Genomic DNA, 17,049 nt, shown 5'->3' on the forward strand with positions numbered 1-17,049 from the left:
ATATATACATATATATACATATATATATATATATTTTTTTTGGAAAGAGCAACGGTGGTTCCCTACGCGTTAATTAAAAAAAAATGCACAGAAATTGGAGTGGGGAGGATCCCCGACGAGGATCCCAGGGGGGAGGATCCCCGACTATGAAAGCAAAAAATACATTTGAACACACCCCTAGGGGTTCCTCTCCCCACAATACAACTCACACAAAAGAAATCACCAAAAATAAAATTACAGGTATAACTAAAACCAAAGAACAAAACCCAAAACTAAGTAAACATGTATTCGTGTATTGCTTAACATGTAAAGAGAAAGAAATTGTCCAAAAAATTGTCTACAAGTTAGTAGTAATTCTCCGAGAGCACTCCCGCGAGTAACAAAAACTTTGGAAATCTGGAGATCAGAGCAGGAAAAACCAAAACAGCAGTAGGCCAGCAGAAACAGTGAGAGCAGAAAACAGAGAGACAACCAGACATGCTGCAAACCGAAGAGACCTGCCAAACAAAATAAAAATCCCGCAAGGGGAGAAGTGCAAAGCCCAACCACAATACAGAAAGAAGGCCCTCAGCGGTAAAGCCAAGCAGCACCAAAATTTAAATTCGAACATATGGCAGATTCAAACTGTCCCCAGTGAAAAGACGTCTAAGTGGAGCAGGAGGATAAATGTCAATGTGACAGACCTCCCCTGCATGTTTGGCTAACCAATCAGCAAGGGAGTTGCCCTCTCTATGAATGAATTTTCAATTTAATTCTAATTTTATTGCAATCATTAAAGTTAAAATACGTTTAAAAGTGCAAATTATATCCCAGAGGGGATGAGAGATTACCAAAAGTATATCATAGAGCATTTCAGAATCGATTTTCACCTCAATTGTATGAAAATTGAAAACACTTGCCACCATTAAAGCCAGAAAAACCCCCCAGCATTCCGTGGCTAATGGGTTGTCAGCAGCAACAGGAAAGGTGAAGTAGCAAAGACACCTACCCTCATAATTTCTAAAAATGCCCCCAATCGCAGCATAAAAAGGATTCCAACAGCCATCCACATTAACTTTAACAAAACTCGATGAGGGGGGAGCCCACTTGATCCGGTGTGGGGTGGGGGGGGGGGGGGGGGGGGGTCCTGAAATTTGAAACATCATTTGTACCGACCCTTAGGACCTTAGTGTAATAGGCCAACACGTAAGAAACCGTCATAGAAACAGTAGGGGGAGAGGAGTTATATTTAAAGTTGTTTCTCGAGGTCCAAATAAACCATAGGACCAAAAAATGAAGGGGAAACCTCCCCCCCCCCATCATCAAAAACCTTTCATTGCCACAAATCAGGAACATCAATAGAACATGCCCTTAAGACTGTAGTAGGCAAGCACATAAGCAACAGTCATAGAAGCAGTGGGGGGAGAAGTGTGGTATTTAAAACTGTTTCTGAAGTTTCAGAGAAACCAAAGGACCAACAAAGGGAGGGGAAACCCCCCCTTTCTAACATCAAAATCCTTCTATTGCCACAAGTAGTTGCTTAAAGTGACTCTATGCACCCATGAGGTTCCGAAATGAGAACCACGCATATTCCAAACCTTTAAAGAAAAGGCACATTCAAAGAAAATGTGTCTCGAATCTTCCTCCGCAACTTTGCACATATGACATCTCGAGGCCATTTTAAGGTCTTTCAACTTAAGAATGCCATCAATAGGTAGTAAAGAAGAGAGATAACGTCAAATAGAAAAGGATATAGAGGGAGTTAAAAATTTGTGCCAAATCCATTTTCCCCAAAACCAATCGCGTTGTGAATCTAAAGTGTTATATATTAATTTGCAAACCGATTGAGAATTGTTCCTTTTCCACACGGAGAAATCCCTACGTGAAGGGGTAATAGGAATAGTAATAATATGCTTTGCATTTTCCTCCCCCACCATAGAACATAATTTGGAGAAATCCCAACCATCTTGAGAAAAGAAATCAGAAACCAATAAGGAGTTGTATGTAGAGGGTGAGACTATTCAAAGAGATAAGGCAATTATCATTCCAGAAAGAGATGTTTCTGTCACCTATATCCCAAAACATGAAATCATTAGCAGTAGTTCTAGCATTAACAACTGCTTTCCAAATACGGAAATCACCAACCTTCCACAAAACCTGGGAAGGGTGAGTTTAAGCACAATATTTCTGATGCATAAAGGAAGTCAATAGAGATGAGCCCAATCTAAATTTAAACCAAAGTTTGCAAAGGTTTATTTCCACCGTATGTTTCAAAGCTTTAAAGCCAATCCCGCCAGCCTTCTTAAGCTTACAGACCTTATGTCAAGAGCCCCAAATCCTCTTAGCACCATTCCCCACCGAAAGAAATTTATTAAAAAGTCTCTCCATGACATTGATAGCACTTTTTTTTGGATTAAACATCTGCAAAGCATATAGTGGAATACTCTGAAGAACACTAGATAGCAAAGAAATCCTGCCCCCAGTAGAAAGGAAAACATTTCTCCAAACGTTAATTTTACGCTTGATTTTATCAATAACATCATTCATATGAATTTATTTCCTCCTTCCCCTAATCAAATTAACCCCTAGATATTTAAGAGGGAGAGAGGCATGATGAAAACTTGTACAGGCAACTCCCCAATGAATAAGATGTTGCTTAACATGCTTGCCAAAAAACATCTGGCACTTGTCACAATTAAAAAGAAGTCCAGAACAATTCTGGAAATCCTTTAAGAGCCCCAATAATTGTTTTATAGCAAGTTTAGAAATATTAGTAAAAATAATAACATCATCTGCATATGCAAGGTGGGAAACCATCATTTTGGTCTTATGGGAAAACTGTGTATGAGGGTGTAACAGCTGAAAATGATTGAGCATCCTGGATAAATAATTGAAAGTTAGAATGAAAATAATAGGGGAAAAAGGGTCACCATGTTTAATGCCCCGACAAGCAGTGAAAAAGTCATAAGAATTACCGTTAAACAGCATGGAATAATAATTGTTGGTCAACCATCTTTTAATCAGGGTGCAAAAACTGGGATTGAAAGCTCTAGCCTTCAAAACGTTGATGATGAAATCCCAATTAATGGTATCAAAGACCTTCTTGATATCTAATTTGATAACAAGCTTGTCTCCCCTGCATTTTTTATCAAGATCCTGTAAAATTTCTTAGGCTAAGAGTATATTGTCAGAATATTACGTCCTTTAATAAAGGCCGACTGGTGGGGGGAGATGAGAGAAGGAAGATGGGGTTGAAGATGGGGTTGAATCAGTTTACTGATGATTTTAGAAATCACTGAAGTGAGCGAGATGGGGCTAAAATCCTTCCAATGAGTTTTATCATTAGTTTTAGGGATAAGAACAATCAATGCGAAAGAAAAATATTTTCCAGGGTCTTCAACCTGAAAAAAACTTTGAATCGCGAGAACCACCTCTTTCTTTATGATGTCCCAGCAGAAATAATAAAAAGCATAAGTGAAACCATCGGGGCCAGGAGCCTTCTGAGAACTAATATCTTTAAGAGCAGTGAAAATCTCTAACTCATTGGGAGGGTCGGACAAAGAGAGGGAGGAAACCATGTCCCTCCCTCTGATCCTCAAACAATTCCGATCGAATATCAGTGATCGGGAGAGCCTCAGCATAAAGAGAAGAAAAATAATCAGCTGCATTGAAACCAATTTGATCAGCATCAGTAAGTACATTACCCTCATCAATAACAACCTTAATAATGGCATTTATATTACGACGATGCTTGATAATAGCATGAAAATATTTAGTGTTTCTGTCTTCGTTTTTGAAATGAGTGTCACAAGCTTTCTGTCTAAAGAAATCCTCCTCAATAGTGATTTCCTCCAAGAGAGTATGATGAGCATTAGCTAACTTGGCCACAAGATCAGGAGTGTCTATCACATGTGCCTCTAAAGCATCGACCTCCTGTTGGGCCTTCGAAACCCTAGAATGAACATTGTCAAAAGTATCAATGTTCCACCTTTTTAAGTAAGAAGCAACGTTCTTATGTAATTGCCACAAAATGAACCAAGGGTTACCACTCCACCGCAAGACCCAAGTTTGCTTAATCAAATCAATAAAAATAGGATGAGAAGTCCAAACATTAAGAAATTTAAAGTGATAACGAGCAGGTTTAGAATGAAAAGCCAAACTAAGCAAAATAGGGTTATGGTCCGATGCAGCATGATTAAGATGTTTGACAAGAATAATATTGTAGTAGCCCAGAAAAGATGAGTTTCCCAGAAATCTCTCCAGTCTCTGCATAAGAAAACTTCTCCGCCAAGTATAAGGAGAGCCTGAAAAGCCTAAATCATAAAGGTCAGCATCCGCAATATGCTCACAAAAACGGTTGATAAGACTTGTATCAACTTTAGCACCACCCATTCTCTCCGACGGTGACAAAATCATATTTAGATCCCCTCCAACGAACCAATTATCAGAAATAGTAGCACCCATATGAGTAAGTTGTTGTCAAAGGTGAACTTTGCCCCTTAAAAAAGAGCTAGCACAAATGAAAGTAGCCCAACCAAAAAAATTCTCCAACTGATAATAAATAAGAACATATTGCACATTATCATCAATAATGTTAAGAGTGATATATTTCTGCCAAAAGAGCCAAATTTTATTGTTCAGATTACTATAATGCATGTAACACTTGAATTTCTTAATGATATTCTCTTTATGAACCGTTACAAACGGCTCCAAAAGAACAAAAATGTCTGGCTTATGGACCCTACATAAATGTTTTGAATGATTAAAGAAGTGGGGGTCCGCCACACCTCTAATGTTCCATACCAGAATGTTAAACATTTTGGCTCATGACACCCCCCCTCCTAGTAAACCTAGGGCGAAGATGCAAGTGCTTACCCTCTGAATGGTATGTGACATCAATACTGTTTGTTTGTATCATAATTGGGAGTTCTGATTTCCTTCTACCTCTTCTCCTACTATATTTTTGAATTGTTCATTCAGATCCTAAAGCCATGGCAGCCATAGCAGATGGGTCCGACGATGGGGGAGTAACCAATGGAGTAGTATGTTGATTATTTGCTTGTGGGGGATCTTGAACCTCAAATTGTTCGGCTAAAGCACTAGGGATCTGAGCCACAATTTATGGTTCTTGTGTGGCAATGAGATCCACAATTTCTTCAACTCTCTCTGTGGGTGCAGGGCCCACGTGTGCTGCTTCACCAGAATGAGCAGCATTGGTTGCCTCCAAACAGGGAGTAATTTGATCAACAGGGCCCACGCAAGGTACTTCAGCGGACTGAGTAACTGGTTCAAAATGAAGAGTTCGAAGAGCAGATTTCAGCTCAACAGACGCCACATGACCGGAAGTGGATTCGGAAGTGGATTTCCGCAATTGGAAGTGGATTTCCGCAATTCAGGGTGCAAGTGAAAACAGTGTGTCGAATCATGGTCAAACATACTGCAATGCGAGCAGTTGTGAGGATGTTTCTCAAGAAACATTGGTTGCCAATATCCCGTATGATTAGATCCAATCCAAACTTACTCCGGAGGAGGTGAGGAGGTAAGGTAACATCACTAGTAACATCACTATCTATTAAAATTCTAGCCATTGAAGGTCTTGTTAAATTGAAGATAGGGGCATCAAGCATTAACAGCTTACCATATATAGCAGCAACAGAAAACAAAATTTCATGATTGAATAAATGCACCTTTAAGCCTGGAAGGCAAAGCCAGACAGGAATAATAGGTAGTTCAATCCTAGGATCAAACTCAGTTGTCCATTTGAGGACTTTCATCCAAACATCACCAAAATTAACACTTCTGCGTGCAAATAGTTTAGCATAGTCATCATCATTAGAGAATTGGATCAGAATATGCCTGTTGCCAAGAGCACCGATCTTCCAACCCCCCCAATAAATTCAAAAGTTCAAAATGTTTTAACAAGAAATCATATTTAGGAAGCCCATATAGGAACTTACCTACAAGATGGAAACGACAGGTACAAAAGTTCAAAATGTTTCAGCAAGAAATCATATTTACGAAGCCCATATAGAAACTTACCTACAAGATGGAAACGACAGGTAGAGGCAAGAATGGAGAGGCAAGAATGGAGTTCTCAGAGTCTGAGAGAAAAAATGCACACTTCCCCCCCTTTCTTCCCTGAGACTTGATAAAATTGTATTCCCCGCCAAGAACTAGTGATTCATGAGAAGAAGAGGGAAAGGCAAACTTTGGAGGAGTACCGGAGGAGGAAACCCCCGCAGTGACGCCTGCACACGTCTTCACCATAACCGGCGAGAGAGCGAAGAGGCGAGAAAAGAAAACGAGAACGGAGGAGAAGCCAAAACTACTATTAATATATATATATATATATATATATATATTTCATGTGATTAAAACATGCTTATTATGTAATGTTACCACTCATATTAGCTATAGTTTAGCATGTATGTTGTTTTTTTCCTGTCTATAAAATCTTATTTTAGCACTGATTATTTCATTAAGCTTGTAGCTCACTTTAATATATTGTTATTTTTTTAAGGAGGGGTAAGAAGCAACCAAGGTGATTATCCAGGTGTGACATTGTACAACAGTTGGGTTGTAAAATTTTGAAAAGGTTATGAAGACTTTTGGGATATGTACGTTTATATGCTTAATATTGCATCATTGTATGTGTCATTTAGAATTATTATGCACGATTCCCTGTGTTGAGATTATAAATGAATATTGAATATAATCTAATTGTTAAGGTTGGCAAAGATTACCAGACTAATTCACCACCAACTGAATCCCAATTTATGCAAGTTAGAACTAGTGTTGGTGAAAATTGTGTCTAACCGAGTTGTTGATCTCTATTGCACCACCATTTGACCCTAAGAGGGTCAGCTTGAGTGTGACAATCTTTTAACAAGTAGGAAGTATATGGTAATAGTTTTTTGTGACAATAATTTGCAGCATTCTAATTACACCAACTGATTTATGATGTGGCTATTCTAGGTCGTTATTAAAGTATTGTCAAAGTGAGAATATTATGGCAACTAATTTCTAAATATCTGATGCAAAGACATAATACCTCTAGAACTAGAGCCATTGCGATGCACAACAGAGCACATATTGCATTTTGGTTAATATACCATTAAATATATAAGGAAACTTTTGTAATTGATATTTCCTACAAGTTCTACCGCCAAATGAGGAACGACTATTACATTTTAACTGTGGAATCAAATAATGTACACCTCAAAACAATGACCCAAAAAAACTAAGCCATGAATCATGCAGACCCAAAGGCAACGGTACAAATTTAAGCAACTTATATCATTTACTATCCTAAAATTGGGCCAACTTATACCAATATAGATCAAATATTTGAGGTTGCTAGCTTCAAAAAAAGGGCGGCACATGCTCATAAAACTCTATAATAATAAAAACTGAAAGAAATCATTAACAATAAGACATTTTATGGATCTCACTTCTGCTCGAAAAAGGACTTCCTTGTTTGAACAAAAAACTTGAAAACAATAAGACGATGCTATTGTAGTGTCACCTGGATCAGTCTAGAAAGTGTTATAATTAGTGCCTTTTAACTGCTGACGGCCTATAATAAGCCTCCGCCATAATAATTGATAGCAGAAATTTCCTTTGTGTGAAAAATTCAAATCAGATGATAATTAGAGAACCAAAACATACGTCTATCCAGTTGCTTTGAAAGTGGTTTATTATGAAAATGAAAATGGAATAGCCAGACTACCACATAAATTTGATAAGAGATTATGTTTAAGGAAATGTAAATGGAACTACAATAATACAGAAACTGACACTAACAACCTTCAATGTGGAAAAGATGGAATGTGAATGCATATCTTCAGTCAATCGGAAAAGATGGAATGTACTTTTGCGATAAATAAATTTGAATGCATATTTCTACACCCTCAAATTTGGTGGTTCAAACAGAGCATGTAATGGATGCAATATAAGTGCAAAGGAGAACATACCACATGCTTATTTGCATCAAATTTTACTCTTAGCTCATCCGCCTGAAAAACACAATATGATTGAAGGTCAATGTTTTGCACAATGCGTATCATTGAACTCAATTAGTTTCAAAAAAGTTCCATCAAAAAAGGTAGAACTGTCTGTTCACTGATAGAAGAATAATATCCAAGCAAATCCAAGCCTAAGAAGCTTTTTTTTCATAGATTCATCGGACCACAGATTACTAGAAAAGCCGGGCATAATATTTGATGCCCTACGTTTCTATGATATATAATAACAATGTCCTACACAGTTTATGAGTCCTCACTATTCGATAAAACAAAGTTCAAGAGCTTGAGCATGTTTTGTTAAACTTAAATGGCAATGCCATATGCACTGTAGTTTCCACTTTCAATATTCAGTAAGCCAATGCAAATGAAGATCCTCTAAAAACTAAACAGGACACTTTGTGACTTTTGGCAAAACATCAAAGAGTAATAAAAATAACAGATGTATGATAACTTAAGATTTCACGCCAAAGCTTGTTTGGAAAATATATCGTAGCATATCTTCAGTCAATTGGATGTCAAAATATATTATTTGTCTTCCTCTCATTTTCATCGATTTCTTATCATTTTTACTTTCATTAACATAGGATTTCACACCACAAGGATAGTTTTTGGGTATAGAGGGTAAAATATATAAAGATGTATCAGAATTATTGAAATATGCAGTGGAGAAACAAACGGTAATACAGGTAGTTAATAAATTACCGATGAGATCCAAACTATGGTAAAGGTACATAAAGGATCACCATTAGCCGTCTTTTGTTTTTCTTAAAGATGGTTACAGCTAATAATCAAAATAAAGTAGAATGAAAAATGATACTTGTAGATGACTAGTACTTGATAGCTATGTAATACCAAGGCAATTATTAAAATAAATAATAACTAATAAAGCATTCTCAATTAGGCTGATTAAGCTGGATTAATAAATCAGCCCAACTAATCTGAATTCTTAGTTGTTAAAAATACATATAAGGGTAATTGAGAAACCTCATATCAAACAAATACCTCAAAAAAATAACAGGTAATTCAAGTTAATGTTCCGACTAATATATAGTATAATGCCCAAAATTTGAGAACCATGTAAAATTCGAAAAAGCCCATCAAATTTTGCACTCCTCACAATTCAACCAAATTATTTTTATAAAAGTTTACATGATATTATTTATTTTAAAAATAAAATAAAATAAAATATAAAATATAAAATAAAAGCTATATATTTTATTTTATAAAAATAAAAAAATCAATAAAATATTACTTGATTAATCACTAATTAATTAAGTAATTACTGATTAATATCTCACAGCACTGTAGCAAATCAGTACATGCAACGATGGATGGAAAAATGGATGGCTACGATGGATTATTATTGTTTTATATATTTTTTTATCTAATTACTTATATACAATAACCTAAATGCATACATATTTACACACCATTTTTCCTCATTTCCATCCCGTAACTGCAATTGGGAGTTTCAAGGAAAGAAGAAATGCTGGAAGTTGAGATAAATAGGAAATTCTATTGAAACTAACTTATAATATTATTAATATAAATTAGCATAATATAAATCACAATCCATTTCTTTGCATTTTAATTGTCGTAACTCTCACCAGATGTATTAGAAAACATGAGTGAGGATGATGGAAGAAAAAAAATATTGAAGCATTAAGACTGTCTTTAAAGGCTTATATATCTATATGAATACAATGTGTAAACTTATATTCAAATTAGTATTCAATTGGTGGGGCAAAAGATAGGAGGAAGAGTGAAGAAGTATAGGTTGGATCGGCAAATGGTTTTATTACGCCAAGAAGTTTGTTTGAGGCATGTTTTGACAAAAAAGTCATGTTTTGGGTTAAATTATGAATGATCCAAGTCTCATGCTTCCTACGATGATTATGAATTCTCAGATTGTCTATATGAGGTGATAAGCTCGAAACGAGCATGTGAGAACTCGTTGTAAAGTTACTCCGTCATGTCAAATGAAATAATCTTGTGCTAATTTAAGAAAAATATTATATAGGTTTTCATGAGATTTCACATTTGATACTAATGCAGTTAGAAATTCTTACATATTATGGATGAATACATGCAAGTGAATGTATGAATGCATGTTGACTTCTTTAACGTTACATGTGATGCTATGATATAGGTGATTAAGCCTATGAAATCATTGTCTGTGGGCATTTATTTATTATGATTAATATCTATGATACATGTAATGTCTGATACATGCTTGATTAGGGCTATCAAAATGGCTCGTTGTTCGCGAACAGCTCGTGTTTGGCTCGTTCGTTAAGTTAACGAGTCGAATACAAACAACATGAACAAATATTTGTTCGTTCGTGTTCGGCTCGTTTTGGCTCGAAATACTACTAATCAATTATATATATATATCTTTGATGAGTAGTTTTTTTTTTTAATTTAATTGACTACAAGGCTACAAAGATTTATAATCAATTAAAAGTATTAATTAATAAAATAGAATAAAATTATTAAATTATATTCAAACGTGTTTTAAATATTGCCCCAATCCTTAACATCTGATGGCTACGTGATTAGAGTTGTCAAAATGACTCTTTGTTTCAAAACCGGCTCGATTCCCGCTCGCAAAAAAAGGGAGCCGAACACGAACACACTTTTTTAGCTCGAAATATAAACGAGCCAAACATGAGCTGAGCCTAGGCTCGTTTACACCTCTATGCTTGATACAGAAATGATGATTTAAATTTCACAAGAAATATTATGGGTAGACTATTACATGAGTGTTTGTAAGTACACTATGCAGAGATGTAGTATTCCTGACTCCAGAAATTTAAGCAGGAAAGAAACTCTGGGAACAGTCAGAATTAGGCGGTGACAAAATGTCAAGGGACCGTTGGTATCAGGATGGCTATTAATAACAGTTATGTTAGAGGAAACGCAACCTTTATCGATAGTTTACATAACTTTTGGACAAGGTAACAACTCATGATAAGAAAGGACATGAAAATAGTTAAGCCCTAAACATTAAATAAATGACATTACTATGAAATGACTTCTATAAAATGACATTGTTATGATTATATACGATAAAGAGCCTATGACATGCTTATAAACATATTTTTTTATTATACTTATGATTTCATCTTTATGACCTACATATTACGCTACAACTTTGATTTTTATATTAATTTCTTTCTTTTCATATTTTCTACTATGCTAGCATGTTATGACTAGTGTGTAGATCATACTCTCAACTATGCTAGCATGTTATAACTTGTGTGTAAACATGTACAATTTCATACAAGCATGCACATTGTTTTTTTTCTATATATTAAACCTTTTGTTAGCCCTGATTATTTCTCTGAGCTTGTTGTTGTTCATTCTTCATTGTTGCCTTATAGGTAAGGAAAATAAGCATTAAGGCGAGTCACCAAGTGTGTCTTTATACAGCTTTTGCACGATAGTTTTGGGAGCTTGTACATAGTGCTGTCAAAACGACTCGTTTGCAAACAGCTAGTGTTTGATTTGTTTGCTAAGCAAAAAAGCCAAACACAAACATTTTTTTGGCACTCGATAATAAACGAGCTGAACACAAACATGGTTTTGTTTGTTCATGGCTCAAAATAATTAAATTACATGTGTGTGTGTGTGTTTGTGTGTGTGTGTCGCCCCTTTTGCTTTCAGTACGTATTTCAAACCAAGTGACGACAGGCTTTATCCTCATTATAAATTTGTTTTTTTTTAGTTCCAGGATGCCAGGCATATATATATATATATATATATATAACGAGTATTATTTTTAAATAATTTAATTGACTACAACACTGCAAAGATTTATAATCAATTAAAATTATCAATAAGAAAACAGAAAAATATATATTAAAATTTATTTAAATGGATATTTTAATATAAATAATAAGATTTGAATATCGCCCTTACCCTTAACATCTTAAGGCTACATGTCTGGGGTTATCAAAGCTGCTTATTGTTCGTGAGCAACTCGTGTTCGGCTCGTTAAGCAAACGAGACGAATACGAACAAATTTTTTGAGCTCAACATATAGACGAGCCGAATATGAATAGTGATATTTTTTATCGAGCCAAACGCGAACCGAGTCTGGGCTCGCTCAAGCTCTGCTCGTTTACACTCCTACTTGTACATATATTTTGGGTACGAACTTCTATTATATATTGGATTTAGCAACTCTATATAATTTTCATATTTTTGGGTGATTTTCATGCTTCCAATTATGTATATGAATAATTATAAAATGTAATGTATCACGTATGTTGCGTCAATCTACTTAGAAAAATTCATCACCCACTGGGTCTTGATTATAAAAGTCAGGTCGAGTACTGGTGAGAGTTGGTATAAACAAATTGACAGTCTCTATCACACCACGGTTGAGCCTACCAAAAGGGTTAGTTGGGGTGTCACTTGTAAATCAATTTCATTGATGATAATTTACTTTAAATGAAGGAATGATAACTATATAATATAATTATTTTGAATGCAATTGTGTGATTAAGTGAATTTACATCAAGGAGATATTTCCATTCTCAGCATAATGTTTTCATATCATAATATATAAAAAGGAAGGTCGCTAAGGCTCAAGAGCTACCACCAAAAATAAGAACAAGAGATGAAGAGAGTGAGGAGTGAGGTGACGGCTCTACGATCATTAGTGGTGAAGATTGAGAAATTGCAACCGAGATCGTGAGAGAGAGAGTACATAAGTGCGTGAGAGAGAGAGTACATAAGTGCATGCGAGAGAAGGCGACTTGAGCATGAGCGGGCTACATGTAACGTCAAGTGCAAAGTGGGGTTTGATTCTACTTCTACGGCACAAGAATGAGATCAACTGAGCGTGAGGAGAGATCATGTATGAAAGGCTAAGGGAAGAACTTTCATCTTTTATTTTCTTCGAGCTCAGGCAAGCAGACCCTAACCCTAAGCCTTCCAAATTCATTTTAAAATTGAAATTGGCTTTAGTTTGCGTCAACTCTAGGTTTTTCCTTCATTTGGTTTGATAAATGCTAGCTCACAAGGATCTATTTGAATTTTTTTTTTTTGTCTGAGGTTTGACATTGCTCAATCGAATAACAATGTATAATCGAAATAGGAATTATAAATTTAATTAGCAGATGAATATTATAACAGAGTTTTTGTTTAGATTCTAAACATTAACTAATGATATAATTAATAAAATCCCATCAATTATATTAAGCTCCATGGTGATGACAGTTTTTATTTAAAAATTGTTGTAAACGTCAAGTTATTACAAAATGGAGTTATCTATATTATAAAAAGGCTTCAAGAAGAAAACCAAAATTGCTTGGAAGGCTGCTATTAATTTATCATAATCTACAAGCTAATCTATATATATGACCTATGTCAAAAGATTTATGTAAATTTGTCATATATAAAAGAATTTAGATAATAAAAAGAAAAAAAGAGTAAAAGGTTGTAGCCTAATAAAAAAGAAATATAAGTGATCTACCTTGTGAAGGCCTTATACATGATATTATGTTTGGTTTACAGAAATGAAACAAAAATGAGATGTAGTTGGAGTTGATGACCTAATCTACCTGATGTTATTAATTTAGGTAACTGCAATTCTCTCTAGGAGTAAAGCTTTTTCCCTCTAAACTTACTCCAACTCATCTGCAGACGTTCTTTCCAGAAAGTTTTATAGGAAGTATGTTATGATTTTTATTTAATTCTTAACAATTGCACATGGCGCTATGCACATCACTTTATAGTCTCATAAATGACATTTTAATTTTTAAGGTTAATGTTTATATCTGTAAGTCTAAAATCATGCCATCATTATCTTCATTTTTTTTATTTAAGCTATAGCTCATGTATAAAACTCTCTATGTTATGCCAACATGTTTCCAAAAAGCTACGCAACTGCTCTCCATACAAATCCAACACTACGCTAATGTAATGTCCTAGATTTTAAATTCCATGGTATTGCTATGATATGATTTCAAGTAATATTTTATTGTTATCAGTACGAAATGTACATACAAGTCAAAAGTTCCTACAGATAAAGCTATCGCATGTAATGCATTATGCAAAGGAAAGTTATATATGAATATCTGCATGTACATGTTGATAAAGCTCCCCTCATAATATCAATTGGAGAAATTAATGTATGCTTATGAGCCTATCCTTCCAACCATATATAATAGTAGATATACTAGTTGGACCTTGTTGAGATGCAGAGAGATGTATCAACTAGCAGTGAGGTAAGTGTTTTTCCTCCATAGACAATAGCAGATGTGCAAGTTACACCCCGCTATGCAGACAGGGTATTTATCAATAGAGAGTTAGGTTTAAAACAATTTACTATTATTAAGGTTCATGAAATGGAAAATATTTTGATTTACCTTATAATCCATAAGTTTTTGCTTTAATTTGACACTCAATAAGACACAATGGAGCCCTCACTTAGTGGGATAAAGGCTTTTTTTGTTGTAACCCAAAAGCTTTTGCTCTGTTACAATCTATGATGATGATGATATTCAAATGAAATGGTCATGTTCATGGCTTCAACTGTTACGATAACTAGAATGATCATTGAACTCTCCATGTCATGATAATGATTTTAATTCAAATGCCCCGATTATGCATAAATTTTTACAATATTCAATGTTCGGCGGACAAATTATTATTATTATTATTATTATTATTATTATTATTATTATTATATATATATGTGTGTGTGTGTGTGTGTGTGTGTGTGTGTGTATATGTGTGTGTGTGTGCTCGCGCGCGCGCCACGTACCCCAGCCTGTTGGTTGGCATCCACGGTATAAGACCCCTCAGGTTGAGGGTTCGAATCCCCTCTGACACTGTTGGCTTTAAGGAGATGACACTCGAATTGTGAGGTAAATTAGGGGTGGCTTGAGACTCGTATAATGGCTTCTGGTCATTTCTTTATAAATAAATAATTTTTTTTTTTTTTTGAAAAGCCCGAGGGCAAATATATTAATAAGAAAAAGATACAAAAAAATTGGATGAGAGAACCTAAAAGAAAACTCAACTCATACAATACAACACATACAAAAAACTCAGATAAATCAAAGATACAAAAAAGTAAAAACCAGAAAGCCACAAAAGGGCACAAAAGTGCTAGAGACGTCCCACTTTAGTCCTCCTTCCTCTAGTTCTCGGAAGTGAGTCGGCTAACAAATTGGTAAGGTGTGTCCCATTGTCCGTAGTAACCAAAGTATCATCCATCAAATTCCTGAGCTCGATTAGATCTTCATTCTTCTTCTTCCTCCTAGATGTGTAGACCTGTCATTCCTCATCCGATGATTGACTCATCTTATCAGTATATTCCAAAGGTGGTCGGATAGGTGTAGGTCGTTGCACGTTTTGATCCCCATGAACCTGAGTAATATTAACATCCTTCTGGACCTGATGAGCGGGTTGTGAAGCAGTAGAAGTATTTCCACCTGTATTATCAGTGATAGGTTCTAGGGCAGGCGGGGTCTGAAGAAACTCCATCTCCCCCATGATAGAAGGTTCCAAAGACGAGGGAGCTACAACTAGAGATTGAATAAATATATATATATAGGTATATATATATATATGTGTGTGTGTGTGTGTGTGAGTGTGTATTTTTTTGAAAAAACCCAAGGGCTAATATATTAAAGAGGAAAAGATAAAGATTGTATGAGAGGGCCTAAAAGAAAACCCAACTCACACAATACACAAAACCCAAATAAAGCAAAGATACATTAAGGTAAAAAATCAAAATGCACAAAAGTGTTAGGGACGTTCCACTTTAGTCCTCCCTCTGTCTCTAGTTCTCGGAAGAGAGCCGGCTAACATATTGGTAAGGTGAGTACCATTGCCCGAAGTAACCAAAGTATCATCCATCAGATTCTTGAGCTCAAGTAGGTCTCCATTCTTCATCTTCATCTTGGATGTGTAGACATGTCATTCTTCATCCGATGATTGACTCATCTGATCAGTAGATTCCAAAGTTGGTCGGACAGGGGTAGGTTGTTGCACATCATGATCCCCATGAGCCTGAGTAACATTAACCGATTGCTCGACCAGATGAGGCGATAGCGAAACATTAGAAGTATTGCCACATGTAATATCGGTGATAGGTTCTAGGGCAAGCGAAGTCTGAATAATCTCTCTCTCCCCCACTATAGAAGGTTCCAAAGACGGGGGAGCAACAACTGGAGACTGAATGATTATCATATTGTCTGCGAGAATAGTGACGTCTTCAGGGATATCCTTTTGATGATCAATAGAGTCAATAACTTGGAGTTGATCAAGAGGAGATGAAATCATAGCCTCTGGAGGAGCACTGTGTTTTTTTTGTCTGAGTTGGGGGTGTAGATGGTGGCATTGAGAACTGGAGTGGTCGAACATACGACAGTTCGAACAATACGAAGGAAAAGGCCCAATCGTTATCTTTTATCAATATTCATGATGTTGTGTGTCCAACCAAATTTCCTCAGAAGCGGATGAAATGATGTCTTTTTCAACAAGTACTCTGGCTTCAGATGGGCGGGAAGAAATTAAATGTATGAATGTTCGTTTTGAGTGGCTTATTATAAGTTGAGGCAATAGGGTACAACACTTTTTGAGTAAAATAATGAAATTTCAGGCCAATGAGGCGAATCCAAACCGGAATGATTGATGGTTCGGTCTGTGGGTCAAAATTCACAGACCATTTTAGAATTTTTATTTTTCTACTACCAATCCAGATTATCCTTTAAGCAAGTAATCCTCTTCATTATTTAATTGTATAAGAATGTGTCTTCCATCTAACAGTCTAATTTTTCACTCCCCAATAAAGTGCATAAGCACAAATTCCTTACGAATCAGCTCCATTTGGGGATGGACATACAGAAATTTCCCGACCAAATTCAGTTGACAAGAGTAAGCAAGTAGAATACTTTCAGCTTCTGTAAAAAAGATGTCATGCTTCTCATTCTTCCTACCTGATTTTTTGATGTCCTCTGTCCATTCAAACGAAGGAGGGAAAAAACACGATTTTGGTATACCTGAGGCATGGACACCCGTATATATA

The 17,049-nt window shown here is 35.6% G+C and overlaps 1 protein-coding gene across 1 annotated transcript in view; it reads right to left on the minus strand.

Moving 5' to 3' along the window:
* LOC110018979 (NADH dehydrogenase [ubiquinone] 1 beta subcomplex subunit 9) overlaps nucleotides 1–17,049 on the minus strand; it is a 43,573-nt gene that overhangs the window by 20,559 nt on the left and 5,965 nt on the right. The window contains exon 3 of the mRNA XM_020716492.1: nucleotides 7,953–7,994. Coding sequence (XP_020572151.1) covers nucleotides 7,953–7,994 — 42 coding nt within the window. The remainder of the gene's footprint in view (nucleotides 1–7,952; nucleotides 7,995–17,049) is intronic.

This window comes from Phalaenopsis equestris, unplaced genomic scaffold (assembly GCF_001263595.1).
Source record: "Phalaenopsis equestris unplaced genomic scaffold, ASM126359v1 Scaffold000036, whole genome shotgun sequence".
Classification (NCBI taxonomy): domain Eukaryota; kingdom Viridiplantae; phylum Streptophyta; class Magnoliopsida; order Asparagales; family Orchidaceae; genus Phalaenopsis; species Phalaenopsis equestris.